The sequence below is a fragment of the Hippoglossus stenolepis genome, chromosome 8 (genome assembly GCF_022539355.2).
Source record: "Hippoglossus stenolepis isolate QCI-W04-F060 chromosome 8, HSTE1.2, whole genome shotgun sequence".
NCBI lineage: Eukaryota > Metazoa > Chordata > Actinopteri > Pleuronectiformes > Pleuronectidae > Hippoglossus > Hippoglossus stenolepis.
In genome coordinates, this window is record NC_061490.1 from 21,576,515 (window position 1) to 21,604,415 (window position 27,901).

At 42.9% G+C, this 27,901-nt stretch overlaps 2 protein-coding genes across 2 annotated transcripts in view; one reads left to right on the forward strand and one right to left on the reverse strand.

The window, feature by feature from the left end:
* Positions 1–27,901, reverse strand: part of LOC118113339 (B-cell receptor CD22) — a 1,629,935-nt gene that overhangs the window by 1,257,122 nt on the left and 344,912 nt on the right. The gene's annotated exons all lie outside the window — the stretch shown is intronic.
* si:dkeyp-97a10.3 lies at positions 2,364–15,442 on the forward strand. Its single transcript, XM_035162995.2, has 9 exons — positions 2,364–2,445; positions 2,695–2,752; positions 6,662–7,009; positions 8,046–8,312; positions 9,877–10,164; positions 10,493–10,606; positions 10,806–10,867; positions 11,021–12,943; positions 13,328–15,442. The coding sequence occupies exons 2-9, from the start codon at positions 2,713–2,715 to the stop codon at positions 13,355–13,357; spliced, it is 3,072 nt and encodes a 1,023-aa protein (XP_035018886.2). The 5' UTR covers positions 2,364–2,445; positions 2,695–2,712; the 3' UTR covers positions 13,358–15,442.

A 27,901-nucleotide genomic window follows, 5' to 3' on the forward strand; every position in this document is an offset into this window, starting at 1 on the left:
GTAGGCGTCACCTTATTTTCAAGCAGTTTCCTCCCCCCCCTGACTCCCCCCTCTGCTTCCTGTACAGTAGACGTCCCTCTCTCTGCTTTGAGAACTTTCCATTGTAAATATCAACCCCCTCCATCCCTCCATCCCTCCCTCCCTCCCTCCTCTCTTGACCTGAGTCCACCTAGCACATGCTCTCACATTCAATTTCTTTTCGGGGGGGGTGGGGGATTTATTTTTTTCACACTGCTTTTGTAAACAGAGATAAAAATGCAATGGTTTTCTTTTGAAGGGAAACCAGTGACAATGCTGGAACTGAGTTGTATGAAACCAGCTTTGTGCTGCAGGCATCTTATCCGGCACAAACACCATTTGCCCCCCAGACACAATACATTGTCTTTGGCTTCGGAATATAAAGAGGAGGCCGTACATGAATTACTCTATTCTTATGTTTTTCAATAATTCTCTCCTTGCATATGCAACTCAGAGCCCCGAGCACGTGAAGGGGAATGCCATTGATTTTTATTCTCATTCCCCCTGGGAGAGCTGGAGCGAAGACCCTCACAATTCTACGTCTGCTTCATTAACAGTGAACTGGCTCCTGATGGATTGAAGTCCTACTGAAATGAAAGGTCACATTCATCGCAACCACATATAAATTAGAGTTTAATCATCAGCTATTGGCAGAAACATGGAGGAAAAACCCTCCCGTCAAACAATGTGGTGTAATGTGATCGAAAGCTCGGGAAAAGTGATTAAATAGACCTGGAGATCAAATTGTTTTGTCAGATACAGACTCTCTTACACCACCGGAGCAGAGAAACATAATGACATCACTTATTTTTGGGCTCAGCTCTGCAGATTGTCACTTCAGGAAATGCATCCTGGGGCACAGATATAACAAGTGATTTAAAACTGATTATAAATCCATTTGTATTTGCAGTGGGGTTATGAATAACCATGGGGAATAACAGCTGTGGCTCCCACTGTGTTCTGTGTCTACACAGAAGTGCTGTTTACCGGAGTTTACCAGTGGGGGGCACTAATACATCAGCTGAAACAACACTTCTCCCTCCTTTTCATTTTTTCTCTCCCGATATCAACATATGCTTCTGGTTCCATATGCAAAATAATCAGTGTCTGGTTTTGCATCACATGAATCCATATCACTGCAGTGAATAAATTAAGCAAATAATTGAATGCATTTAGATATGATTACATCCATATAATTATTATATAATAATCAGATCATAGATTCCATGTAACAGCATGTGAGGAGTGCTAATAAAAATGACCTTGAATCATGAAAGGGCGGCCATCACCAGTTTGAGAAAATAAAATGATTCCTGTTCTGTGAAAAATGAAATGATGTCCGTCCGCTATCAGTGTCTCATCAATATGAGTTTCTTTATCTAAAAGCCTTTACAGAGATAGATTTTAAACCATGTACATGCATGATTTTGTCATATGTGGATTGTAAAACAAATATCTATTACTGTAATATTTTTTTACATTTCTTAATGCTATTAAATGCAGTAGTGGAAAGAAACCATTCACATTTCTTATTCTGTATGTGTACTTATGTGCTCTTTGTACTTTGAGGAAATATAAACCCAATCTAAAGCAGTAGAAGTACATACTGTATTTTACAAGAATGCAAACAGACCTTTATATGAAACTATATTTGCAGAGCACGAACCTCAACCAAGGCCCAACAGTCTCCTTAAACTCAATCTAGCTGCATCAAATATTATAGATGTCATTCCCCTGAATAAACCTGATTTTTTTTTTTGCCTCCACCAAGATCCATGTGAATCATTCCCAGAGAAATTGCTGAAAATGTGAAAACACCATGTTAAAGAAAGTGATTTTTTGATGCCCTTTGTGCGGATCCATGGCAAAGATGTATTGGATTCTCTCTTGGCCCACGTCCCGTCCGAGTTTCATGGAAATCTGTAGAGAAGTTTCTGCATAATCCTGCCGATCAATCGATGGGAGCAAAAATACAGCCCAGGAGGAGGGGGGGGGGGGTGGTAATAATCACATTTGAGTAAATCCAGTAAAATGTCCCCTGAGAGTGATAATATATATATATCACTATATTGTATTTGTATAGACTGCACCAATGCATAAGCAGAGTTTTCTGTGCAGCTAATTCTAAACACTTATAATATAGGGTTAGTTTATTTAATCCACATCAGTGCATTGTGTGTTTTTACTCTCATATCTAATGTGTAAGAGTCTGCAGCTGCAACACAACGTTAAATATTTCCCTCTTTACTGGTTGACGGAAGCTCCTCCCACTGCTGCTGCTGAACAGAGAAATGGCCGCGGCCCCTTTAAGAGAACAGGTGCGTCCTTCACAGGTAAGAGTGAGGAAACAGGAAGTGGCCTCATTCCTCAGTAAACATGAAACTTAAAGCACAAACATGAACATGAGGGACGAGGGGAAATACTCAGGTGAGTTTTTAAACATTCAACCGCTCTCACCAGGAGTTTGTCTCCAGTCAGGTGTGAACTGGAGTGTGTGTGTGTGTGTGTGTGTGTGTGTGTGTGTGTGTGTGTGTGTGTGTGTGTGTGTGTGTGGCAGCAGCAGCACAGTCATATGAAGTCTTCTGTGGACAGAGTCTGTTTAAAACCTCTGTTCAGATTTATCAGTGTTCAGAGCAGAAGTAATTTTGTGTATTAAAGAGTTGAATCTCTGTGCAGAGCGGCCTGACTGACGACATGAGACAACCTCTGCTCCTTATCACGCTGTCACTGGCAGGTAAAACAATTTGCTCTCACTATCTCCTCCTCTTCCTCCTCCTCCTCTTCTTCTTCACACAGTTCAAACAGCCCTCACAGTCTCACTGGAGTTTGCTCTTTGCAGGGAAAATAAACTGAAGCTGAGATATTCCAGCCACGTCTGTAAAACAATTGCATTTCAAGCACAGAGCTCGTCTTTAACTTGCTCTTAAACCTGAATGGCTGCATTCCCTCAGTCCTTCCCTCAGTCTTTCCCTCAGTCCTTCCCTCGGTCCATCCCTCAGTCCTTCCCTCGGTCCTTCCCTCGGTCTTTCCCTCGGTCTTTCCCTCAGCCTGTGCACCGGCTGCTGAGTGACGTGACGTGACGTCCTCCCACACCTGAACCCTCGGCCTGACTCACTGTGACTTGGTGCCGTTTGGTATTTTGTTGACAGGGATGGGCGATGCGGCAGTTTTCAAAATCAAATGACAGGCTGCGTGGTTGTTGTTGTACATGCACGAAACAAAAGGTTGTCTGTCAACACCGAAACCTGGTCGTTGCTCATGGAAATATAACTTTACGATAGTTACTGATTACAGGTGAACTGGCTTTTTCATTGTTGAACCCGACCGTTACAATTCAAACTCACTAAGGGGAGGAAATAAATGAAAGTTTTACACTTTCATACAATTATTTCATGTCGCTGCATAAGTTGTGTGGTTGCTGTTGTTCATGCATGAATGATTCTTCTGGCAACAACGAAACTTGGCTGCTGTTGTGAATATTTAACTTTAAAATTGTTATTATGCGGCAGCACAGTATAGATCAATACAATTAGATAAACACACACACAGAAGAAAATAAATTCAATTTTTTACACATAGCTGCAAAAGTTAAAGCCTTTTTCCTTGAAATAAATGTTTGTAAAGATGAAGGAGAAATCCTGTGATACAGGTTCTTGTGTCACCACAGCACAACATAAACAATTTAGAATAAGGCTGGCGAGAAAATACTGTTTACATGGCAGCGTCTTATTCAGACTAATCGTGTTGTAATCAGAATATTGGTGTCCAATGAACCTAGCTTTTTTTTTATCAACAACAATCCCTTGGAAAGAGCAAAATCAAAAATGACATTACTGCAATTATGATGTTAACATGAGTTGCTAATAGAATATGTTCCTGCCTGAATCTAAAAACTGCAACCTGAAGTAGTTCAATGCTCGATGCTACAGTGTTCACCCCTTTGAGTGTTTTCTTTCTAATTCTGCAAAAGATTAAATTCCTCATTATGTTTTATTTACACTCAAACCCAGGACATGCTTATTCATGAAGTTGGTACCTGATCAATGTGGAATGGTCAGAATACTGTTTACGTGGCAGTTTCTGATTCAGATTATTGGCTTAATCAGGTTGATATTGGAATATTGGTGTCCATGGAAACGTGTTTAATGAATTGATTTTGACAGTTTATTGTCAGTGTAGCCAAAGCCTGATTTTGCTTATTCCTCAAAATAAAAGCACCAGTGAGCACCTTGTATTATTGTATTTTTAATCGCACCCCTCTCTGCCGCTGTATTACACCTAATGTGTATTAATGCTCAGCTGAAAACTAGTCCCTGTTATATTTGCTTAAAACTAAAGAGCCCAGCTGTTTTAGGACATTACATTAAATCACAGAAAATGAAACTATACATTTGGGAGCAGTCTTTATAGATTTATGACTTAAGCAGGAAAAACATTGTCTTGGACCTGAGTGCCACAAACATGGAAGGGAAGTGGAAACGTGTTGACAGAGTAATCATTTTCCTTGGTGGCATTTATGGAATTTGTAGACAATAACAATATTATAGAATAATGCCGGCCTTACTCTCTCAGTGTGCTGGTTTTTATATTTGAAGATCCTGTATAATGGGAACCAGCAGCATTTCCAGCACCACTGTGGCCACAATCTTTCCACCCAGGATATTTCTGAGTGTTGGATGCATAAAAAACTGAAAAGCGGCAAAGATCCACTTTTGCTATTTGTGCTGCTGCAGCAAGACGAGCCAAGAAAATTAGTACCAGGAATGTAAATGACATTTTAATTTGTTCATTATCTAAGGGTTGTTGTTCATGCATGAAAGATAATAATTAAAGTAATAATCAGCAACATTTTCATACAATTAAATATTAATTTTTGTGCCTGTCTGCTGGCAATTGATATTACACAAAAGTGATTCCACCTACACTCTTTTTTGTGGAAGCTGTTTTTCTGCTCGAAACGCTGTGTGTGTGTGTGTGTGTGTGTGTGTGTGTGTGTGTGTGTGTGTGTGTGTGTGTGTGTGTGTGTGTGTGTGTGTGTGTGTGTGTGTGTGTGTGTGTGTGTGTGTGTGTGTGTGTGTGTGTGTGTGTGTGTGTGTGTGTGTGTGTGTTTTTCTTCTTTCGGTGGATGTGTCTCTGACAAAGAACCTTCGGTGCACAAGAAGTGATTTATTTTACATTTCTGCAGAAACAGCTGTTAGCTTAGAAGAAATGGGTTATTAGAATGAGCAGTTATACCCATTAGACCCACCCACACAAACCTAAAGTTCAACAAAGTAAAAAAAAAAAAAACTTTTCCGGCTGCCAGTTAATCCACAGTTTAATAATCAGTGTGTTGCCGTTGTTCAGGTTTATATTAATTATGTAGTTGTGTGTAACCCATCAAGTTCCAGTTCTGACTCACTGTTCATATTTGAGTTTCCATTGAAGCGGTGCTGCGTCAGTCATGGGTGTTGCTCACCTCTGACTCACGACTCTTTATCTTTGTGTCTCGGCCGAAAAAGAAACAAGGCCACTGATATTCTGAATCGAGTGCTGCAACATATTTCTTGTCTTGAACGGCCTCAGCGTAGGAACCTGAAAACAATCCATATCTCTGTTGGCTCCCCTGAGACAACCGTGTAAAGTCGGTCCAGCAAGACTGATCACGACCATATGGATTGATTTTATATGCCAGTAAGAGCCCGAACGTTCAGCCTGGGTTTTCCTGCCTGAGTCTTTAATACCAACACAAACAAGTGGGAGGACCAGCCGCCAAATATGGACAAACAGCATAATGCCCGCATGCGTTAAATCATTAAGTCTTCACAGCGTTTTTTTTATTTATTTTTAAATTACCCGTGTGCCGCTGATTCTTGGGAACCGCAAATATGACTTTAACACGGCTTACGTTAAGTCAAGCTAACGAAAACAAAAGAGATGTTTAGCTTGGGATCACTAAGGGTTTACTAAGCAAAGGGTGTGTGTCTAACTAATGGGTTTTTACCCCCTGAGCTTTTTTTCCCGTCTGCAGTGGTGAAAGCTGTTTTCAATTTGTGCAGTTAAAGTATTATCAGAAAGTAAAACTACAAATTCTGTTGGAAAATTTAGCTTTTAATTAATATTACAAATATTAATAGCTTTTACTACTTTATATGCAGTTTGGTAGTTTAGTCCAGTGGTTTCCAGTCTAAGGGTCAAAAAGCCTAACATGACTGTTTAATTGGATGTAGAAGAATAAAAAGATTTGTTCACAAATTCATTTTTTTTTACTGTATTAGATTTTTTGAGTAAACTTACCTTTTTAATGCCTCAAATGATTATTAATTGAAACTGTCTGACAGAAGACGAGGGGCCCCAACCAATCACTGCTTCTATACACGGGGTCAAAAGACAAAAATGTTGGAGCCGCTGGTTTGACTCATAAACTGTGAGAATGCAGAATAGCAGCATTTATATCTGGGAAATTTTGGCTTCACTCCTGCGGGAGGAAGTGGAGATGTGTCGTGCATCTTTATGTACAGATTGTGGTTATAACCGTATATTATCTGGTTTTAGTGTATTATATATACAGAGTTTCCATCTGTATGCAAACACGCAACGTAAGCAATAATTAAGTTTTGTGCTCTCCTCAACTGATTCTCCTCTTTTTCTTTGATTGTTCTAGTCCTCCTCTCTGCTGATGTACTGGCTCAGAGCCCGGTGCAGATCCAGTTCCAGACAGACCCGGTGCTGGTTCAGACCGGCACTGAGATAGTGTTCACGGTGCTGACGGTGCCTCAGGTCCTGTCCATCACATGGGAGTACCAAGGAAGCGTGGTTCTGGGTCTGTGGGCCGGAGGAGCTGCTACGGTCAATCCGGTGCCCCAGTTCCTGGGCAGGGTCACCATCGCTGCCACCCAGCTGAGGATCGGAGACGCCAGGCTCCAAGATGCGGGGAACTACATGGTGATCGTGATCCCCTTTGGAACAGGCCAGACCCAAAACTCCAGATCCGTACAGCTGAGGGTATTTGGTAAGGGATTAAAAACAGAAAGTGTGAGCTCTCCTAAGAGGACGAGGGGAGGTGGGAGTGTGCAGGAGAGGGAGGTTTTGAGGGAAGCGATAATGTTCAGGAGGAGCAGATGGGAGGAAAGAGAAGAGAGAGGAGAAAAGGAGGATTTGGGGAGTAAGAGAATTAGTCTGGGAGGTGTAATGAAATAAGTGACCCGTAGCACACCAGGTAATATTAATAAAAAAGAGGGAGGGGATGGAGCTCATGCTAATCCCAACTCATTTGATATGCAGCGCTCATGCTCTTAGATATCTGATATTGTAGCAGCATAAATGTAGCGTTACATTTACATACGGTACACAGGGTATTTGCATTTGTTTGTATTCAGCGCTGTAATGGAGCCTGAGCAGCTGAGTGTCTTGTCTTTATTTCCAGTCATCCACCCACACTGGGAGGATGATGCACGCCCCGCTGGCACCAGCCAAGCAGAGGCCCCCTCACAAACAGCTGGCTTATGCCATGGAACAGCCGAGTCCTTGAGCACAGCTTCCTGCCTCCTACTTACTCATCGCAACTTACGGCAGCTAAAAAACCCTGAAATATATTTTAAAAAAACACGCTCCTGCTGAGTCACAGCCAAGTGGAGAGTCTGCATTAATGCAAGAGCTATTACAGCTGTTTAGCAGTTGCTCGAGTGTGTTTGTTCGCCGTGGTTCTGTTCGTCACACAGCCTCCCTCCGTACGCCCCCTCCTCTCCCTCCCTCTCCCAATTATTTAACTTAGGCCACCGAGAGGCTTCTCGTCTACTACTCACACCGCCTGCCCCCGTTCTTCACCATCTGTGCCTCTGCCTGGATCTGGTCCCCTCTCCGCTCTCGTTTGCTTTGATTACAACAAATTATCCTCAGCGGAAACATAACGCTGCCCTCCGTTGTTCTGTCACTCAAACTTTTGAAGTGTGCCCTCTCCTGCAATAATACATTTTCTTAGTAAATCTCTGCTTTTGCAGCTCTTTGGAGACATCTTGTTGATTTCTTCTCCCCCCCCCCCACTGCAGACGCAGTGGCCGGGGTGAGTCTGGTTGTCCCCTCAGTGGCGGTGGAGGGGAACAATGTGTCCCTGAGGTGCACGTGGACCGCGGGGACTGAGATCACCGTGCAGTGGGGCAAAGGAGGCGCAGCCATCACTGACGACCCCAGGATCACCATCTCCGCCGGCTCTCTGGACATCAACCCGGCCCGACGGGGCGATGCCGGGGACTACACGTGTACCGTCAGCAACCCTGTCAGCGCCCAAACCGACACGCAGCGCCTCACTGTCTACTGTGAGTTTACACTGATCAAGATAAATGGCAGCTAATCTGCTGGAGCCACTCACTGCTTATCCACGCTGCAGTGCACAGACTGTGCTGCAGTGCACTCGGGTTTCTGCTGAAGCTCATTGTGCTGCTTCTGTCTTGATCACATCATTAAGTCCTGCAGTAATATCCCATCCTACAAAGACTATGCCCTTAATATTCCTGTTCTCCATCCAGCATCTAACACATCAGATGATGAAATCCACTGCGTATTCATGTCAAAACATTTGCACCTAAGCCAGCGTAAATTAAATCACTGCTACCTGTGTCAGTGGAATTTAATAATAGATCGAATCTGAGAAATCACTTCACAGAGGCTGTTTCATTTCAGCTTTCTGAATAAAAGTCATAAAACTTGAGGCGCAGCTAAAGATTAATTTCATTATTGATTCATCTCTGGATACTTCCAGTCCATGAATTACCAGGCAGCAGTAAAAATGCCCCACAAACCTGCTCAGAAGCTAAATTGCATGTTTAGTCTGATCAATAGTTCCAACGCCCACAGACATTTAATTTAATTTGAAATGATATTTAACAGAAAAATACAGTTTTCACATGTGAGAAGCTGGAACAAGCAATTTGTTTTATTGTTTTTGATTGATAAACAATTATTACAATTAATTAAATGGCAATCACTTATTATTCAATAAAAACATTTTTACAGATACACTTACTTGGTCTGGGGTCAGCTTCTAATTAGCTTATTTTTAAGGTTGCCAGGCAACCAGTGAAGACTCCACGTACTGTAGCCTGCGAATAAGCATTTATTCCGAATATTGAACTATTCGTTTAAGTATGCTTTGGTATTTTCTTATTGCTACACATAGCCTAAAAACCAAAATAATTTTTTAAAGATAAGAGTTGAATTTAAAGCAACGCTTACTGAGCAACAGCGCCCTCTGCAGCCACACATGCTGATTCATTCTTTTGGGCTTGATGTCCGAATATCAATCTCTTGACCTGCGTGACCTACTCACTGAACTGAAACACAACTGGACAATAATTATGACCCATGATCCCCAAGAGCTGCGGCTGCAACAAATCCACCAAAGTATGTTTAGAATTGTTCATATTTTCAAAGTTTCCTGCTGAATATTGGAGATAAACTCTGGTTTTTAATGACTTCCGAGTCCTTTTAACTGATCTACAGTTCAGCTTTACTCTTCAACTTGCTGGACCTGATTCTGACTATTGAAGCTGCAGGTATCAGCCAGTTCCACACTTCGTACCCACTCACCAAAGTTACATAGAGCAAAGAGAGACGTTCAGGGTGAGGAGTGGGAATGAAAGAAGCAGCATTCTACATATTCAAAATCACTGAACCATCAAACTCATTTTGAAGCTGCTATTTCAGGGTAAAAAAAGTTGCATAGTGTTGCTTTAATTCTTCTCTAACACCAACTTGCTGCAGTTAGTTAAAGCGCAACTCGATGTGCTCTTCTGCTTTTTTTTTTTATAATCACATTTTTCCTTGAGAACCACCCGTTTCTGCTGCTAATATCGATGTCCTCTCTGATCCTCACTGAACCAGATGGCCCCGACACCCCAGTACTGACCAAGGACACCCCTAAGGAATGTGTCGGGGGAGGGGACGTGTTGGTGGGACAGATTGTGCGTCTCACCTGTACGTCTGACTCGCTGCCCCCTGCCCAGTTCTCGTGGCAGCGTGACGGACAGAGCGTCGCGTCGGGCCAACCGGACAGCGGGTTACTGAGCCTTCAGACTTTCTCAACCGATGAGAGCGGCCTCTACGTCTGCACGGCCAAAAACACCATCACTGGCGGCACCTCTGAGAAGGGGACAGACTTGGCCGTCGTAGGTGAGTTATGGTGGACGCTGACCTCCCTGTGACTGATAATGATGACGATTGGTTTTGGACTGCGTCCCTGTATCTGTCCTCGCGACGGGAGAGGGACAGGAAGTGTCCTGGGAGATTGATCTGCTGGGAATTTGGTCAAAGTCGTCCAGTGACTTTTACAAGCACACTTTCTCCTCTCTTTTTATTTTCATTTCTTTCTCCCACCGTCCCTCTGCTGTGCTTCATCAACCTTTTCTTTAGAGTCTTTTTCTATTCCTGCTCTTGTCTCAGCTCCAGACTCATTATCTTTATTAATTCTCTCCCTTTGACACCATTCTTTCTATTTCAGAAACATGTCTAGATGGAGGGGAAGTGGCGGGGATCGTGATTGGATGTTTTCTGCTGATCCTAATCATCGTGCTCCTCATCGTGCTCATTGTTTGTCTCAGACGGAAAAGGAGGGGTAAGTGTGTTTGTCCGATCGTGGACAGTCTGTTTGTCCATTTTTCATTTTGCTGTATATTATGTTGAGTGAAACACTTTGTAAAAGGCTTGTTTAAAGATTTCTAGGTCCTATAATAGCTGTAATAGATCTCTATAATGGCCCAAGTAGGTTATTTTCGCACTGAGATGTTGTTTTGCTATTATTTCTGTATCTACAGATCAGTTGAGACAAAGGGATACGGTGTTTGTGCAGAATACCAACCCAAACCCCAGGCCTTTGGTAAGCCACTATAACAGTTTACATCTGATTCATATATTGATTTTGTCTGAGGTGATGGTGCTGAATGTCTTTTCACAAATTAATTCCCTTATTCCATCTTTCTCTCGCTGTCTCTTTTCCCCCTCCCCTCATTTCTCATCGGCTCTCATTAAGCCTCCAGTACCACAACCTATCGGTGCAAGGGAATTGGGCCAAGGTCCCCCCCTCCATTACACTAACACGCTCACACGCCACCCTGGACGCTCGTACTCAGCCCTGCGGGAAACCCGTGGCAACCCGCAGACAGTGCCACTGAACAGCCTGCGCAACTCTGACACACACCGACACAATGGTCATACCCACACAAATGGACTGCCACACAATGCCATTCAGAACACCAATTCATACCCACACAATGGCATTGACAACCAAGCTTTCACGCACAGCGATGCTCAGAATGCAAACACGCTCCCAAACACACAGCAGCAGAACTCTAATGTTCTCATACAGGCGGGCCCTTCCCAGGGCGGCAACCAGCAGCCGGCTGTTCAGGTCAGCCTCAACACGCTGCCACAAACTGCCCAGCACAACAGCAGCGCACAAATGCCCACAATTCACGTCAATCTTAACTCGTACCCCACCAACGGCCAACAGCCTCAGCAAGACGCTTCATTTCCCTTTTCCAACGCAACTAATAATAACACTTCACAAACACAGCAAAACCCGTCGCATACAGGTCAATCAAATCCCAGAATGCAAAGTGGGCAATCCTATCCCAGTGACCCCCGACTGAACGGTCACATAGAGGATTCAGGTCATCAAGCTCAGCCGGGGCTCATACCGACTGGGTACACACATTTGAACAATAATAATATTTCCCGGCAAAATGCCGACACGCAGACGTACGAGCCGGACACAGCGCGTCGTGGTCGATCTGATAGAAACCCAGAACGACACGATGACACTCCCAGCTCCTCTCGTCAACAGATGCCATGGGATCGCCAGCGAGGGACACCTTCCTATCCCAGCAGTACGCTTCAAAGAAGACAGTTACCCACTGAGTACACCTCCGACAGCACAGACTACACCACCCAACCGCCCATACGAGAGGCGAGGACAGAAAACAGATCTCGACCTCGACCTCAGAGCAACAACACTTTGCGGAGCAGAGGTCCAACCAGTCAAGAGGCTCCGACAGAGGACAGACGGACGCGGGGCCGTTCAGTTGATCCTCAAAACGTTCACAGTGTAGCAGAGTTTGTCGCCTTACGCCTCCCACAGAGAAGCCCCCGCACTCAAAGGGAGAGCGATCCGCGAGAAATCAGAGGTTCGCCTGGTAGCCAGATTGCCCCCAGGCAGGAAGCCACACACAGCAATAGCCCCCAGGCGCTGCCTCACACGAGCCAGCAGGCCTCTGTAGGACACTCTGCCATGTCACAGGGACCCACAACACAGCGGGGACTGACTGCACCACAGAGTGCAGATACGAGAGCTTTGGCTGATCCTAATCACCTTCCCCAGGCGCACATGTCCCAGCAACAGAGAGCAGCGCCGATCCAAAACTCACCACAAGGCCTGGGCATGCAGCCTGTCGCACATGGTGCCAATCCCCCTCGCCAAGGAGGCACCGCTCCAGCCCCACACCCTACTGCCCAGCCTAATCCCACCAACCTAACCCAGGCTGCACTCACAGCCCACACTGCGAGGGCTCAGACATTTCAAAATCGTAAACAACAGACCCAGGCTGCCCTGCTTCACCCCGGACCGCAGACACAAGCTCCTGCTGCTCGGGCTCATCATGCACCGATACCTCCTCCTGTGATGCCCCTCGCCCAGTTCCAGACGCTCCCCAAAGAGCGGACTCAGCACAGATCCCCCGTCAGAGGTCCTCAGCCCCCCAGACCTCCTGTCAACATACCAGTGACTCAACGGCACCTCGAAGCACAAAAGCGGCTGGATGTGGAGCGCCGCCCTGCCGCCAACCACCATCACCATCCTGGAAACGGCCACGTGCATGTCAGTCCAAACAGGCATGCCCATCCTCATGCCCATGCCCGGGGCCACGGGCACCCTGCCCACCCCACCAACCCACGACAGGTGAGTGAGAGTTTGACTCTGCAGCCAACAGATGCCATATGTTTATCGATATTAGATTTCCAACATTTGGTTCCCTCTCAGATGTGCATTCATGAGTCACATCAGGCTGTTCCTCCTGTGTTTTAGTTCCTCTCTTACCTGCACCACCTCCTCAACAGTTTGTACTTTCCTCAGCAGTGTGCGTTGCTCGGAGGATGATTGGCAGCACCTTTAACTGGATGCTGCAGCTTTATGACTGACAGTCTTCCCTCTGCCACAGAAATGTACTTAGTCTGAGTGTTTGCGACACAGTGGCAGTTTTTAAAAGTAACATTCGGTGTCAGAGGTTTTGCTTCTTCTGCATGACATGTCGCCAATGACGGGCTTGTTGTTGTGTTTTTCCAGCAACAGGCTCATGGAGGGAGACCCAGATGATGACAGGTGTCGGCAGACTGCACTCTACAACGCTTCCACAGTCAGTGACACAAACAAACTGACAGACATGATCCAATATACCAGCAAGCAAGAGACACTCAACAGAAGCTGTCATGGTCTGGTGTCTCGGCACTGAAGCCATTTTCTTTCTAAAAGAAATGAATCTGTCTCCAATGGGGATGATGAAATTTAACTTTTTTTGATTTCTTAAAAAGAAATGACAAATATCGAGAGGCTTGATCTGTCTTTTTTATATATATATTAAAATTTTTTTACTAAATTAAATACGTTAAATGATTCTGATGGAGTGTGTGGAGACTGGGGAGAGGGGTTGACCCACGTGTGTTGCACTGTGTTCACATCTGAAGCGCTGGTCAGGCATCACACTTTGGCAACAGCCTGCTCGGAGAAGACAGGTCCAGTGATCCATAGCTCCTGACCGAGCTCACATCCACTCATCCATTCATCATCCAAACTAAACATCACCTTGACCAGATTCACTCAAGGTGCTGCTTCTGTCGGACAGGGGAATCGAACAGTGACAGTAAACGAGAAACGGGACTCCGCACAAGCCCTGGGAACAGCGGGAAAAAAAGAAATGAGCCAGAAGGGTGGTCCTCATCTACACGGAACTATTTATTTATGCGCCTTCTGTTTACAGATGCCTTGTACTTCACTTCTCAATTAAGAGGATTCGCCTTGGTGGCTCTCGGAAGTAATGCTCAGCTGACTATGAAGGGGATCCCACGAATGGATGGAGCTTATTAATTAAATGCTTTTATGTGACTTAAATGACTTGGAAAATAATCACACCCAGTGCATGAATGAGGCGAACACAAAGACCTGGGCTGCCACGCTTTCTGCTGGAAAAGCCCAGTGCTGCAATTCAGTGTCTGCGCTGGGTCACGGGCAGCACACTAAACATGATGGGATGGCATTATTACTTACAGTTTACGTACAGTATTTACTGTATCACATGTTATGTTTTAAACTCAGGGGTGTACTTGTGGACATTGATTGTTTAGGATTATTTGCTTCTATGTGTCAGTAAGTGCCAGCGAATCACTTTCCAAGGATCAGGCTGATGCTATTCGATGTTTTTCTTATTGTCGACAAATCCCACAACCAAGGATCATCTGTATATATATGTGTATTTTTGTCCAAAAACGAATAAAGGCACATTAATCCGCCTCACTGTTGCACTGGGTGATCGTGTGCATCATTACGATGAATGTTGTTTGAGCTAATCACAAAAACATGATCATGCTGATGAAATTACAAATACTAGAACCCGCTCTATACCTGCCTGTTTGTAACGCGCTGTTCTCTTGTCCTGTGTTGATGCTGCGGAGCGACTCCTGAATTATTCCTTCTCCTTAGTGAGTCCTCATCAAAACAGTTCTACAATATACTGTCACTTGTTTATTGTTTGTGTGCTGGAACGTTGTGTGCACAGCTTTTTATCTATGGTGCAGAGTGAAGTTCGAAAACTTTGTGTTCATCCTACCTGGTTTATCTGCACCGAAGATTTTATAGTCTTTTTTTTTTTTTTATCGTGTGTCCAAAATGTACCAAATATCAGCACTGCACTTTCTCGGGTAGTTTACAATACACATTTAAAGTGTGAAGCCGATTAAATATGTTCATCCCCTGCTGAGAATAACTACAAGTGTACTGTTCAATGCTGTGTTGGTTAAATTTGCTGTGTTTAGCCTTTCTTCAAAACACAACTGTGTTTGTTGATCGGTATCAAAGACTTCAGCAGCAACAAACACTCTTAGATCCTGCAAGTCGAATAAATTAAGAGAGAATACATAGAAAAACACTTTTCATATCGCAGCCTTTACCTTTAATATCAAAATACAAACTGTGAACTTCAACATTGAAGGACTACACAACACATCTGGTGGCTCCAGCCAAACATCTGGAGCATGGGATTTACTGCACTGCCTTGAAAATTTGTGCTGTTTTATGAAAATTATTGCTCGTGAATAATTGAGGTGGATGTTGAATTCAAGTGTGAGACGCTACGAGGCCAGTATTTATGTTTGCTTCTCAGGGAGGATATTTGTACGTTGTTTGGGCTTCGTGGAATCTTCCCTGATCTTATTTTATCAACATTAATAAAGAATTATTGTTGAACAAAACAACGACACACCGGCTCGTTATTTCCACTTGTCTTGTTTACTCGCAGCAGAATGAACAATCAGGACTTTTATTTTACCTCTACTTTCAAAAATGAACACATCCTATTCTAAAACTCTGGGGTTCTTTTGATTTTCGGCACAAAAACAATCCGACTCACGCATGTTGACAGAAAGTCAGACCACAGAAGCACCTATTTATTCTGCCGTTCCCCCTGAATCACAATGCTGTTTGCCAGGCGATGCATATTTCTGCTCTCTGTGTCTATAGTGCTAATTACGCATGGAGCCTGTGTACACCGAGCGCTGTTGTTGATTCTCCTCAGATAAATCTGTTCCTTGGGCTTGTTGTAGAGGTGCAGGGCGTGTGTTTGGATCACAGCTCCATCAGTCTCCCAATCCCCCGCTCCCACTTGTACGTCACCTCTGATGAACAGTCCTGCTGCTCACTATTGGAGACACTTCACGGTAGTCTAGCACTGTAATGAGTGGAGATGGAGTGCGTTTGAGTACCTGCACTAGAGAAGGTTGCGGCGTTGCCTACCGGTTCCAGGTGAGAGCTGTGATTTATGAAAAGTTTGCAGCGTGCACTATACTTTGTCTTTCGTGGTGAAGTGGATTGTTTACGGGCTGCACGGCTGAAATTACAAGACTCTCTGCAGTCTTAAAGCACACAACACAGTGAAACCCCAAACGCTGATGTGGCCACCTTCCCTGGGCCAATTTGCATGTAAATCTGCTCGTGTTGTTTTAGTATTCTGATTTATCGGGATTTACTCCGACTGCTGCGAGTAATTTTAATTGTTTACGCGTCCCTTTGGAGGCATAAATTAAAGGCAAACATAATACAAGTGCGGTGTGTGCAAATGGGGCATTTTTCCGTACTGATGAATGCTCGTTTTGTTGAGTGCTTCAACTGCAACCGTGAGCTGCACGGCTCACATGTGGAGGGAGCCAGTGTTGAGAGGGCTCCAGCAGATTCACACTGAAAAACTCAATACCATAAAATGGCCAGTGTAATCCTAATACAATGGTAATTCTAATTCAGTCTAGTTCAGCAGGCACACATGTTTATAGCTTTGAAGGCATTTTATAGTTTGATATAACTTTGGAGGCGTCAGAAGTCCCAGACAGAATTTAATACAACTGGAATAGTGCATTCCTCCCCTTTTGAAACCACGTCTGAATTCACTAGTTTCAGATTTATATTTGGTTCTGTACCACATTGCACAAATTTATGAATATCAGTACCTGGGAATGATTGTCTGAGAAATAAATAACAATGTTGAAAAACGCCAACAAAAACCTGTATTTGCCCCCTGATCTGTATTAGCACCAGAATTTAACATGTTCTACCCTGGGTCATTACCCTGCCCCTCCAAAAAAGATGATCTGATTCTTTACTTGCCACATACAATTGTACAAATCATCCTGTGTGTACAGAATGTTCATACTTAGCATTTAATTTTTTTATTTAAACTTTTAAATTCTTTATTTGTATTCTATTGTCCTTTTTATATTTCTTTATTCTCTTGTCACCTCATTCTGACCTGCCTGCTGCTGTAACAAGTAAATTTCCCCGATATCTGGATAAATACATTTCTATCTAATCTAATCTAATCTAATCTAATCTGGCACTTCTGTACTTCTTGTGGCCCAGAAAAAATGTAGGTGAGCCCAAAGTTTCTCACTTGTAAAATAGCAAATGTGGTTCAAATATCCCAAAACATGCCTTTTTTTGTCAAACACGTGGTGCTCTGTGCAATTGGTTTAATCTGGATGTGAACCTAAAGTGGCCCATGTGGTAAATGCTAGTTATGGCCCGAATAGCACAAAACTAATTCGGGCCACTTTCAGCCCTTCTGGTTGACATGTGGTATTGCTGGCGAACATATGTGTCGTTTAAATTTGACCATGTGGGTTAGGTAGCTGCTGAAAAATAAGCTCCTATGCAGAGTTACATATCTCTACAGGATGGTGTTGCTGCCTCTCTGGACACATTTCCTCACTGCATTCCCTCCACCTCTGGGGAAAAGAAAGGGGTCAGACATGCTCATCCTCATCAGGCCTCATCATCACTAAAAGTCCTCTGAGATCCAAGCGTGCGTCCCCGTCAAAGTGTCCTTGAGCAACACGCACACCGAACCCCTGCCTCCGTGCACCGACCCCCCCTTCAGTGAAATGGCACGTTGAATATCGAGCCGCACAGGGATATGAAATGAAACAAATTTATGATTACACTTTACCCACCAGGGCAGCCGCACAGAAAAAAAAGGAAAAAAGACCATTTTAGTGTGACGGCGTGACCCTGAATTTATGGCGTCAGTCCGCCAAAGACATCCATCCAGTCAAAATGTCCTTGAGCAGGACAGTGAATCCCCAACAGTTCACTCACTGTAAATCGCTGGAGATGGGAGCGTCCAAAATGTAAATCATGAGCTGAGAGCTGCACCGTGGCAGCCGGGGCCTCCTGCTCGTCCCACTAGGGGGAGCCATGTGAGAGGATGTTTGAGGTTATCTATTGATCATTTTCCAGCATTTGTCATCCGAGCATGGTGCAAAAGTTAAATCACAAGCCACAGGCAAAGTTTTTTCTTGTCCAGCACTGAAAAGAGAACAGGATGCATGAACTAAAATCCTGTTTGCAACAACAAGGAAAGCCTCAGTTGTCGCAGGCTTGTGTTCGGATGTTTAAAGGTGAACTGTTGCCTTCAGGGAAACATATCGAGCACAATGACTTCAAAGAGCTTCTCGTGTTTTATCGTAATCTTTTTTGTTGATTCAATTGAGCGGAACATGTTGTGTGTCACCAGGCTTTAGTCAGACTCTCTCGCTGATGTTCCCTTGTAAAAAGGAATCAGAGAGAATTCTGAGGAGTCCTTGTGGAAATCGAGTGTTTTAAAGCCTTTCAAAAAACATCTTTGATATCAGCCGCAGCATTTAAACACGACACAGGAAAATCTGTCACTGATAATGTGCTGTGCAGTCACGTATACAGATGTGTTCTCGTTTTGGAGAAGCAGAAGTTTGTTAGGTTTGCGGTAAATAAAAATGATATTCATAGCTGCTTGGTGTGGCTGCATAGTGGACTAAATAAAACTCAACACCGCACGAGCCTCAGTGGCTTTAAACTTCACTTCACACTTCCTCTCCCGAGTGTTTCTGGGGGAAACAGAAGTTCACACTCTGAAGCTCGACGACACTACACAGAAATGTGGTTGTTTTTTTTTAGATGATCAAAGAAAGAGCAGATACTTGGAAATGCAGAGCAAATAGTTCTTGTAATTAAGCCACGTGTGGCTGCAAAGATCTGCTGTCAGCAGAAAGGAAAATAAAACATTGTGCAGAACTGAGCAGATTCAGGGGTCACAGAAAAAATACACCAGCGAGCTGCAAGAACAGGAAGGAAGAAGAAGAAGGAAGAAGTGAAACCTTCCTCTTAATGCAGTTTGGTCCACTTTCTAGGTACTTTAGTTCTTTCTACTCAGAAGTCAGACGCTTACGGCTGATCATACTGCAGGAACATACTGTATTACTGGTTGTATTATATATACACAGTAATGATTTCTCATGGGAAAAAACTAAATGGGTGGTACAGCTCTATTAGACCTTCATTTAAGATAAGATAAAACAACTTCTGCTGAATATTAGCCACAGGATGAATGAATGGATGGACGGATGGATGGATGACTGTATTCATCCCCAGGGGTAAATTAATTTGTCATAGCAACAGAGACGTACACAGATGCAAACTAGAAAGTTCAAAAATACACAGTAAAATACAACACATGTAGCAGCCCTGACACTATTGAACTCCCTTTAAATAAGGTGGAGAAGGTGTCACTCCGTGCGTCTGTGCACGTGGCTTTAGTGGCATTTACTGGGCAAAGCTAAGTGTGAAACTTTAGTGTAACAGCAGCACAAGTAGACAATAGTCTCAAAGTTAGTGCACAGATTCAGTAACGCCCGTTACACACTATTATCTATCCTGCCAGACCAAGAAAGGCTGCGTCAGCAACACGGCTGAATGTGTTGACTCGAACAAGAGGCCGTTAAATTGCTATCGGATTCAACTTTTCAGTTTGTGGAGGAAGAACGGGAACTTTCTTTGTTCATGTCCAGCTGCTGTACGTTATGTGTTTGAGCTCCAAGCACTGAAGAATGAAACACACACAACAAATCACAAAACACATCCATCCAATCAGGGATAGCGAACCTTGACGAAAGCAGGTACCTACGTTTTCCATTGGAAGCCAAAACGTCTCCATCGCGCCCTGGTGGCTGGCTGCAGTATAGGTCATAAACCCTGCCTCCTCCATGTTAGTGGATGGGATATGTTTCAAACTAAACTACTATATGCAGTAGTTTTTTTTTAATCACACCGATGTTTGTTGATGAGTTAATTTGATGTTGGATGTTTTAATACCATAAAAACAAGGTGACAGGTTATGATTGACGGCTGAGACTGACACTGGCTCCAAATGTGCTAAATGGCAGCGTTCTTATTCAAGATATATTTCTGGAAAGTGGAAGGAAGAGACACGTCGTCGTCCGTCTTTATTAAAAAGTCTTTGGCAGAGACGTCCCTAAGATTTGCTCGTGAAAGATTGATGACAAATACACAGAGTATGTACTGAAGGAGGGAGTTGAACTGTTGAACTCCTGTGTAACTGCACAGCTGTGATCTGCCAGCTCACATGACGCAGACGCTATAAACTGTACTGCACACACTCAATAATATTACCACTGTACCTCCTCCTGACCTATAAGTTCTCTGCATTTTCCACCATGCTCATACATGGTATGTACGTGTGAAAACACGTACACATATTGTGTTGTCAGCTGGTCCGTTTCCTGCCCTGTGTCCTTGTTAAATACATGTGCAGCCCCAGTGTGTGTTAATTCAAATTGGACGTGTTGCCCTACTTCTTTAGGCCGAGCGGCTCAGCCTGACCACTTTTAAATTCTGAATGTCTCTTCTACACCCACCGGGGGGACTGGAGAATTGTTTTGATTGACAGACCAGTCCACTGTAATAAATCTAAATACATTTGAGCAACTGAAGACACATTTCTTACTGCAGTTTCAGGTCAAGTCAGACTTGTGGAAATTGGTCTAAAAACTTACTTTTGAGGTTTAAAACCAATTTATTAAAATAAAAATGAAAGCTAAAAGGTGAAACTTAACTTTAACTAGTGTATTTAGCATCTATAAGCCAAATCCCATATAAACAGAGGTCCACTACTGGGATTGAATGTGTTAAATATATGTTTTAGTGACAATAATATCTCAAAGGAGCGAAGTCCACTTCGAGGGCTACAGCCAATCACAGCTGAGGAGACTGTGAGACGCAGTGTACACACTGGACAGGACGCCAGTTTATCACAGGCTATTATTAATACTGAGTTTATTAAGAAGTATCTTTCGACTCCATTATAGTGAGGCTGATTTATCAGTTGGCCGATATGAGCCTTTCACAGACACATCGCCATCTGTGTTTATGTTTGTATTATATTTATACTTTTTAATTTACAGAATAAACAATACTTTCATGTTTACGTTGTATGTAAAATATTCATGCTTATTTTTTTAATTCAAGTTCTATATATTTGGTTGTATATGTATTTTGTTTTATAGTTTATAATAACACTTCAATTATATTTATTGGATTATTTAAATATATATACAAAATGCTTTAGGGATGTTCACATATGTTTTACCATTCTATGTATTTACAGTGTTTCACATTACAGTTTAAATCTGTTCTCTGTTTACATGTAATGCGTTAACAGTATTCTGATGCCAAAAGGCAGTTAGAATGCAAGTGATCTGCAGTGGTGCTGAAACGGTTCGTTGCTAAACTAGAAGCAAAAAATATATTAATTGCTTCATGAATAGAGGAAGAAAAAAAACAACCTGCCAAGTCTTAGTTCGATTTCATTTTCATTTGTAGAATTATTAATTAGTTTCTTTTCCCCCGACTCGGTCATTTGTAAACATCAATTTAGACTCTGCTGAGCTGTGGAGTGCTTTTGTTATTGTTGCCATTTAAAACTATTATTCAGACAAAAAACCTGATAATAGAAGCAAACACTGGTCGCAGACTGGTGAGCGCCAACAGGCTCCTGCTTTTATTTATGCTATTTATGTATTTATTTATTTATGAATGATTTTTCTTGGACTTTAAAGTGTTTTTGGAATATCTCTGTTCTTCAAAATGTCACCACTGAGCCTCGTGAACCCAAGTTAAGCCCGTGGGGGAGTCGACGGTGACATTTACAATATTTTATTTCGGGCAGGGTTTTACTTATATACAAATTTCTCGCCATCATATATGTTTGGGCACATTTTGATAAGGACGACATTTTCCGAGGGACTTTGAAGGTCTCGAGGAATTGACATTTTTGCTGACAAAAAAAACAAAACCTGCTGTTTTTCCTACCAGCCTTTAATGTGCCTTCAAAGAAAAAGCTGAGTAAGCACTTCAGAGCTGGAATACTCTGTGATATACATTATCTTTTATTCATCTTTATATTCTGCAGTGGCACCGTTTTAAATATGCACAATATACAGAGAACCCCAAAAGTATTAAGTTTTACTTTCTGCAAAATATTGCTATAAGACATGGAATTGAATACATATATATTTAATGTTGTCTGTATAAGTTTTTCACGAGGATTCAGGAATCACTGCATTTTCCGAGCTAATCTATATTTTTATATTAAAAGCTCTGAAAGCCTTTGTTCTCAAGCAGCCTCTTACTCTTACCAAAAATTATTATATATAAGATTTCACATGAGAGATTTTTATATTTGTGCACTTATTTTGAGTTTACATTATTGTATATTTGAATTCTGAAATTAATTCACCACTCAGCTGTTTTTAGTGTTAGTGCATTATTGAGATTCACCTTGTTAGTCTTTGTCTTTGAAACCACCGGAGAATATCTAGTGTTTTAAATGGGCCTGGCATGGTGGTAAAGTGGTTAGCACCTCACAGCAAGAAGGTTCTGGGTTCAAACCTGGGGCCTTTTTCTGTGTATGTTCTCCCTGTGTCTGTATGGGTTTTCTCCGGCTTCCTCTAACACTCCACAGACAAGATGGTGGTTTGTCTCCATGTGGCAGCACTGCAACACGCTGACAACCTGTCCAGGCTCCATACAAAGTGATGAATGGATGGTGTCAAGAGCAAACTTCTAAAAAAAGTAAATCTAAAGCATTTTGACTCGAACAACAAATGTGATCCTGCATAATAATCGTGCATAATAATCCTGCAGTCTAATCAACCATTCAGTTTAATCAGTATCTCGCTCCTTTGACCTTCACAATCTATTTTTGAAGTTGTTTATGGCAAAGAGCGCTGGAATAAACAAAAGCCCATCGCAACGCAGATTGTTTTAACTTATCTGAACGTTTTAATGAGGAGCCGCAAGAGGAAATCACACTGAAGAAGGACTTCCTTGATTTTAATCATATTTAAATATCATTTCTTGTTAAAAAAAAAGGGAACTGTTGCAAAAGCATTCACTGTCCTGAGAACGACTTTATATTTAAAGAAGTGCGTCGATGTGAGTTCCTCAGCTGCAGACGTCTCATCTAAATGTTCCCCAATGTGTGCAAATGTTCCCCACGGAGATCATTAAAATTTAACTTCACCTTAATGTCGAGTTACAGTTGCTTTGCCGCTCTCCTTCCTTTTACCCTGCTAAGATATTAAAGGGGTGCATTCTGTACATCTATTGAGCAATTTCACCCTCTAATCAGAGCAGTAGTGACTTTCAAGTTTCATCGACCTCCAAGAATGAGTGCGATGCCTCCGTCTCGTGGCTCCACTCCGATCGGGGGCTGCTTTTATCTCGCCAATCGCCCGCTGTTTGACAAAACCATTGATTCAACTCTCTTTTGCTCCCATAACGAGATGCATTTTAAGTGCTCGGCTGTTTGATCTTCCGAGACGTTTTTTATCTCCACGATCCGAGCTCCTGGTCCGAGGATCAGCAGCTTTTCTGACGCCACGACGCTCCGTCAGTTCAGCTCAGTATATTTATCGCTTTTAGAAGAAAATCTACTCTTTTTTTTAATGGCACTGCAACCGAACCACAGCCACTTGGTATTCAGGGCCTTGGATCAGCCAGAACTAAAAATACTGGTAATCAAGGATCTAATTGTTCTGTAAGTAAAAAAAAACAAGTCAGGCGAACAACTGAGGCTGGTTTTCAAATAAAGGTGACATAACGGAGAGGTGAGTGGTTCAACAGTCCCTGTAAACAATCAAATGTTCTTTTCATGATGTGCATATTCATCATCTTCAGGCTCATAATGAGGCGCTGGTGACGTCGGGCCGTTATTGCTTAGGAACCTCAAACAATAACGCAGCGTGACCCTGATCTCTGACCAAGCACAAACTGTACATGCATTCATATCAGCTCGGATTTTACAGCCACTTTGCGAGTCCCCCCGGCAACAACAGATAATTCAATACACTTCCTGCCCCCGGATCCATTGTGCAGGTGTGTGACTTGGCCTCGTTCCCAGTAGTGGGAAAGTTTAAAAAAAACAAACAAAGTGTACATTGATCATGAGCCTGAAAGTTACACTGATACTGGGATTCTCTGTTTTACCGGATTCAGACAAAGCAGTGTTTCCCCACATGTTGTTTTCTTTTGTCTGAAATATTAATTGCTGACTTGTTGCCGTAATCTGCAATCGGCACTTTGAAATGGGACCGTAGTCGAATTTCCTTTTGGCGTTTATGTGTGGAAGGAATTGATGTGATCGTTCTGAAACTGATTAGCTGGTATGGGTGGAGAGCCAGGGGATGAAAACCTACTTCGCCTTCATGGCTTTTCTGCTGAATCTCTCTTACACATTTCCAACAGTTGTTCTTTGGACTCAGGTCAGACGAGATAAGCCCGGCAACCCAAAAAACGTACAAGATTATCTTTTGAACACAGCTCGCTTTATTTGAATGAATGTGTCACTGGGAATAAAACAAGTCCGGCTACGTTGGAAGCGAAGTCACTCTCCAAATAGCAACGTGGTGTCTTAGCAGCCACTGAGCTCTTCTGTCGGGATGGGAGAATTATGTTGTTATTTCCCCCCCACCCCCCCGCCAAAAATATAAGGAAGCTTATAGGTTCATGCTCTGGGTATTAACACAGGGATTAGTGAGGGGGGCTTCTGGGACGCTCAAGTCCATGAAGCACGGAGCTGCCAACTCTTCATTGTTGAGATATCTCTGTGTGTGTAACACAATTAACCGTTTATTTCAAATACACAGAGCTCTTACAGAGACAAGATGGAGGCAGATTTCAGCAGCGGCCATTGTTAAAGTGTCGCGTGTGAACGTGTTGAGGGGCCGTGCACACGTCACCTCTCGTCTGAAGAACAGTCACTGAGGAGGCAGCTGAGTCTGTCGCGCAGATTGTAAATAAAGATGGACGACATGACGGCTCCGCACAAGTGAAGCCAAAGCATTTTGATCGCCCCCTTGTGGCTGGCTGGTCATAAATCCTGCCTCCTCCATGTTAATAGATGGGATATGGATAAAGCAGTAAGTCAAAGTATTAAGAAAACACAATTGCATCTACTCGTATCTAACTTTTCCATAAGAAGTTAATGTCGTTGTGTTTTGGGATCTGTGAGGATAATTTGGCTTCATTTCTGGACAGTGGGAGGAAGTGGGGACAGATCATCCATCTTTAAATACAGTCTCTACTATAGGTCCAGCATATATATGTGCGATTATCAGCACACAATATATTTTAATTGCTTCACCACATTGGATTTCAGAACAATTGATATATTTTGAGGTACTTTTACAGAAGTTAAAGTTACTTAAGATGAATTGTAGCTGACTTTAGATCAACATTTTATATGAAGACCATTTGTAGAACCTAATATGCAGCAGAGAACACGGTTCACCTCCAGCAGCAAACAGAGCAGGAACTGATGAAAGACATGAGTGTGTTTGTTTCTTCCAAGTAAAAATAACTGACGCAAACATAGTTCCATATTTTTTTTGTTACTTTGCCTGTAACAAGTTCAAAGTTCAAAGTTACTTCCTCTTTCTCATAAAAGCTGAGAGTGTTTACAGTAAACCAAGGAGGTGATGCTCACAGTCACGTCCACTTTGGTTCAGCTCGTTTTCAGCCTCGCCTCAAAAGGCTGTGGGTAACACATACAGAGCAGCTGTTCCGTGTTTGAGCTCTTTAACAAAACACCAACACTTTGTTCACGACAGCGATGGGAACTGAACTAAAATCTGTCCGAAGTCCCTGAGCACACGACAGGTCCGTTTGTTTTCTGGACTGTATCGAGGCTTACAAGGATCAGTCAGGTTTCTGAAAGCTGATATTAAAAGTAGGGTTGGTAATTTAGCTTTACACCATCAATAAATAAAGTTGTCTGACAAAAAGAATAAAAGCCAGTGTCTGTAATAAACAAAAACAATCGTTTCATTCGGACCTGATGAAATGATCGGCCGGCGTCCCTGTCTGTCACTAACCGGCCTGCCGGGCGTGCAGTCGTCAGTCGGAGAGACGAGACGAGAGCCTGACGTTAGCGAGCGAAACACGCAAACGTCGGCCTCCAGCTGCTGACAGTGCACGTTCAGGGGCATTGGGGTCGGAGCTTTGACGCGAGGGTCGATGGGAGGGGCTGGGATGTGTCGGTGGCATGTTTTCAAACCCTGCTCTTGCTATAGCTTGTCCAACCCGAGCTTAAATTCTTAAATCCAATATTTTATATAAATAACTACTATTAGTTTATTATTTCCAAAAGTAATTTGTTGTCTCCCCAGTATTTTGTTCTTGGCGATTATGGGACATTAAAAGTCTCCTTTAAAAGTATGTAATTGATTTAGAATTAGCAGCCTGATTAAGTATTACTCCTCACACTCTCTACTTAACCTGTGGAAAACTTAAAACTCTCAGTGAGCATCATTAACTTTATGAGATTTGGTCAAATAAAACGTTAATTCCATTGAAAACAGTAGTAAAAAGCTGATGATTTTGCAGATATATTTTGCGGTGGAGGCAGAGCAGTCTCCCTCGCTCGCCTTCTGATTTTCGAAGCCTGTTACATTGGCACCCTAATAAATCTTTCCACTCCTCGCTTATATAATGTATGAATCCATCCCTGCTGCTTCAGTAAGCACACAGACTGCGACTCTGCAGGCTCCTCTCTTCCCTCCTGCACATCTGAGCTGTGTCCTCGCTCTGTTTTCTGTGCTCCTGTCACAAATATCATCACGTTGCAACAGCTTCGTCTGATTACATTCCACGCGTCCCCGGCGCTGGAAAACACCTCAGGGTTGTGGGTCTGTTGCTGCTTCTTCATGACCTGTTTTTCACAAGCTGTCCGATGCTGTTGGGGAAATCCCCTATTTCCCATTTACACACAGAGCCGCGGCGACAGCTTTGTTTATCTTGTGCACTCACACACACCACACACACCTGAAAGGATATATCTGTTATGTTTATTGCCACAAGCCTCAGTGCACCCTGTAGTGCCAATCTACTACTGCTGCGACTACTACACAGCAGTTTACAATATCTCTGCTAAAAATACTTGCATCTCTATTCCCCGACAAGTCCTTCAAATGCAACGGTAAAACAGGTTTCTTCATATCCTGTAGATCTAGATCGTGCAAACCGCAACCTCGGCTATGAGGCCGTATTGCACCATATTAATCAGAATTTTGCGTGTACACTTACAAGGAATTATTTTTACATTGCTCTATAGAAGGGAACAGAAAAAGGGAACTAATACGTTAGAAATGGTGCAAAATACTTAAAATATAGTTGTGGATGGTCGGCACTGTACTGTACAATAGCATGTGAGGAAATGGGAGAACAAGCAGTATATTGGAAAACACTAATGACCAACACTATAAAGTAAACACCACGAGAATATGTCCACAAGTCTGCTTCTATTAAAGAAAGTAAGAAAACTACTAGAGTGCACATCTTCACCAAAACCCCTTAAATTGAATAAATTTGCACCACATTTCACACACTTCTACATATGAGTTCTCGGAGTATGCCTGATATTTTTCACTAAGATCCATGAATTATTTCCTCGGAAATCTGGTAGAAAGGTTGGAAATCTCAGTGTTAAAAAAAAAACCAACATGTGATTCTTTCTTGCTCCACTTCCCATCCCTCCACCGAGAGTCGTTGAAATCTGTTCAGTGGTTTCTGTGTAATCCTGCTGACGAACAACAACACGAACAAACCGAGGTAATTACTGTTGAGATGTGAAAATATCTTCATGGCGTTAGAATGTGATGGTAAAGGTTGAATTCAGGCTCAAAAAAAGATTTGGTAAATATCATCAAGTCCTTGTCTTCCACTCAACCGGGCTTGAGTCATAGCCGACTCACCACTTTTAGAGATGAG

What these genes read in the sequence shown, in the direction of transcription:
- si:dkeyp-97a10.3 (XM_035162995.2), top strand. Translation starts at nt 2,713, where the DNA reads ATGAGACAACCTCTGCTCCTTATCACGCTGTCACTGGCAG. An exon ending in TATCACGCTGTCACTGGCAG is followed by an intron (nt 2,753 to 6,661) that starts GTAAAACAATTT and finishes TGATTGTTCTAG; the next exon opens with TCCTCCTCTCTGCTGATGTA. An exon ending in GCAGCGCCTCACTGTCTACT is followed by an intron (nt 8,313 to 9,876) that starts GTGAGTTTACAC and finishes TCACTGAACCAG; the next exon opens with ATGGCCCCGACACCCCAGTA.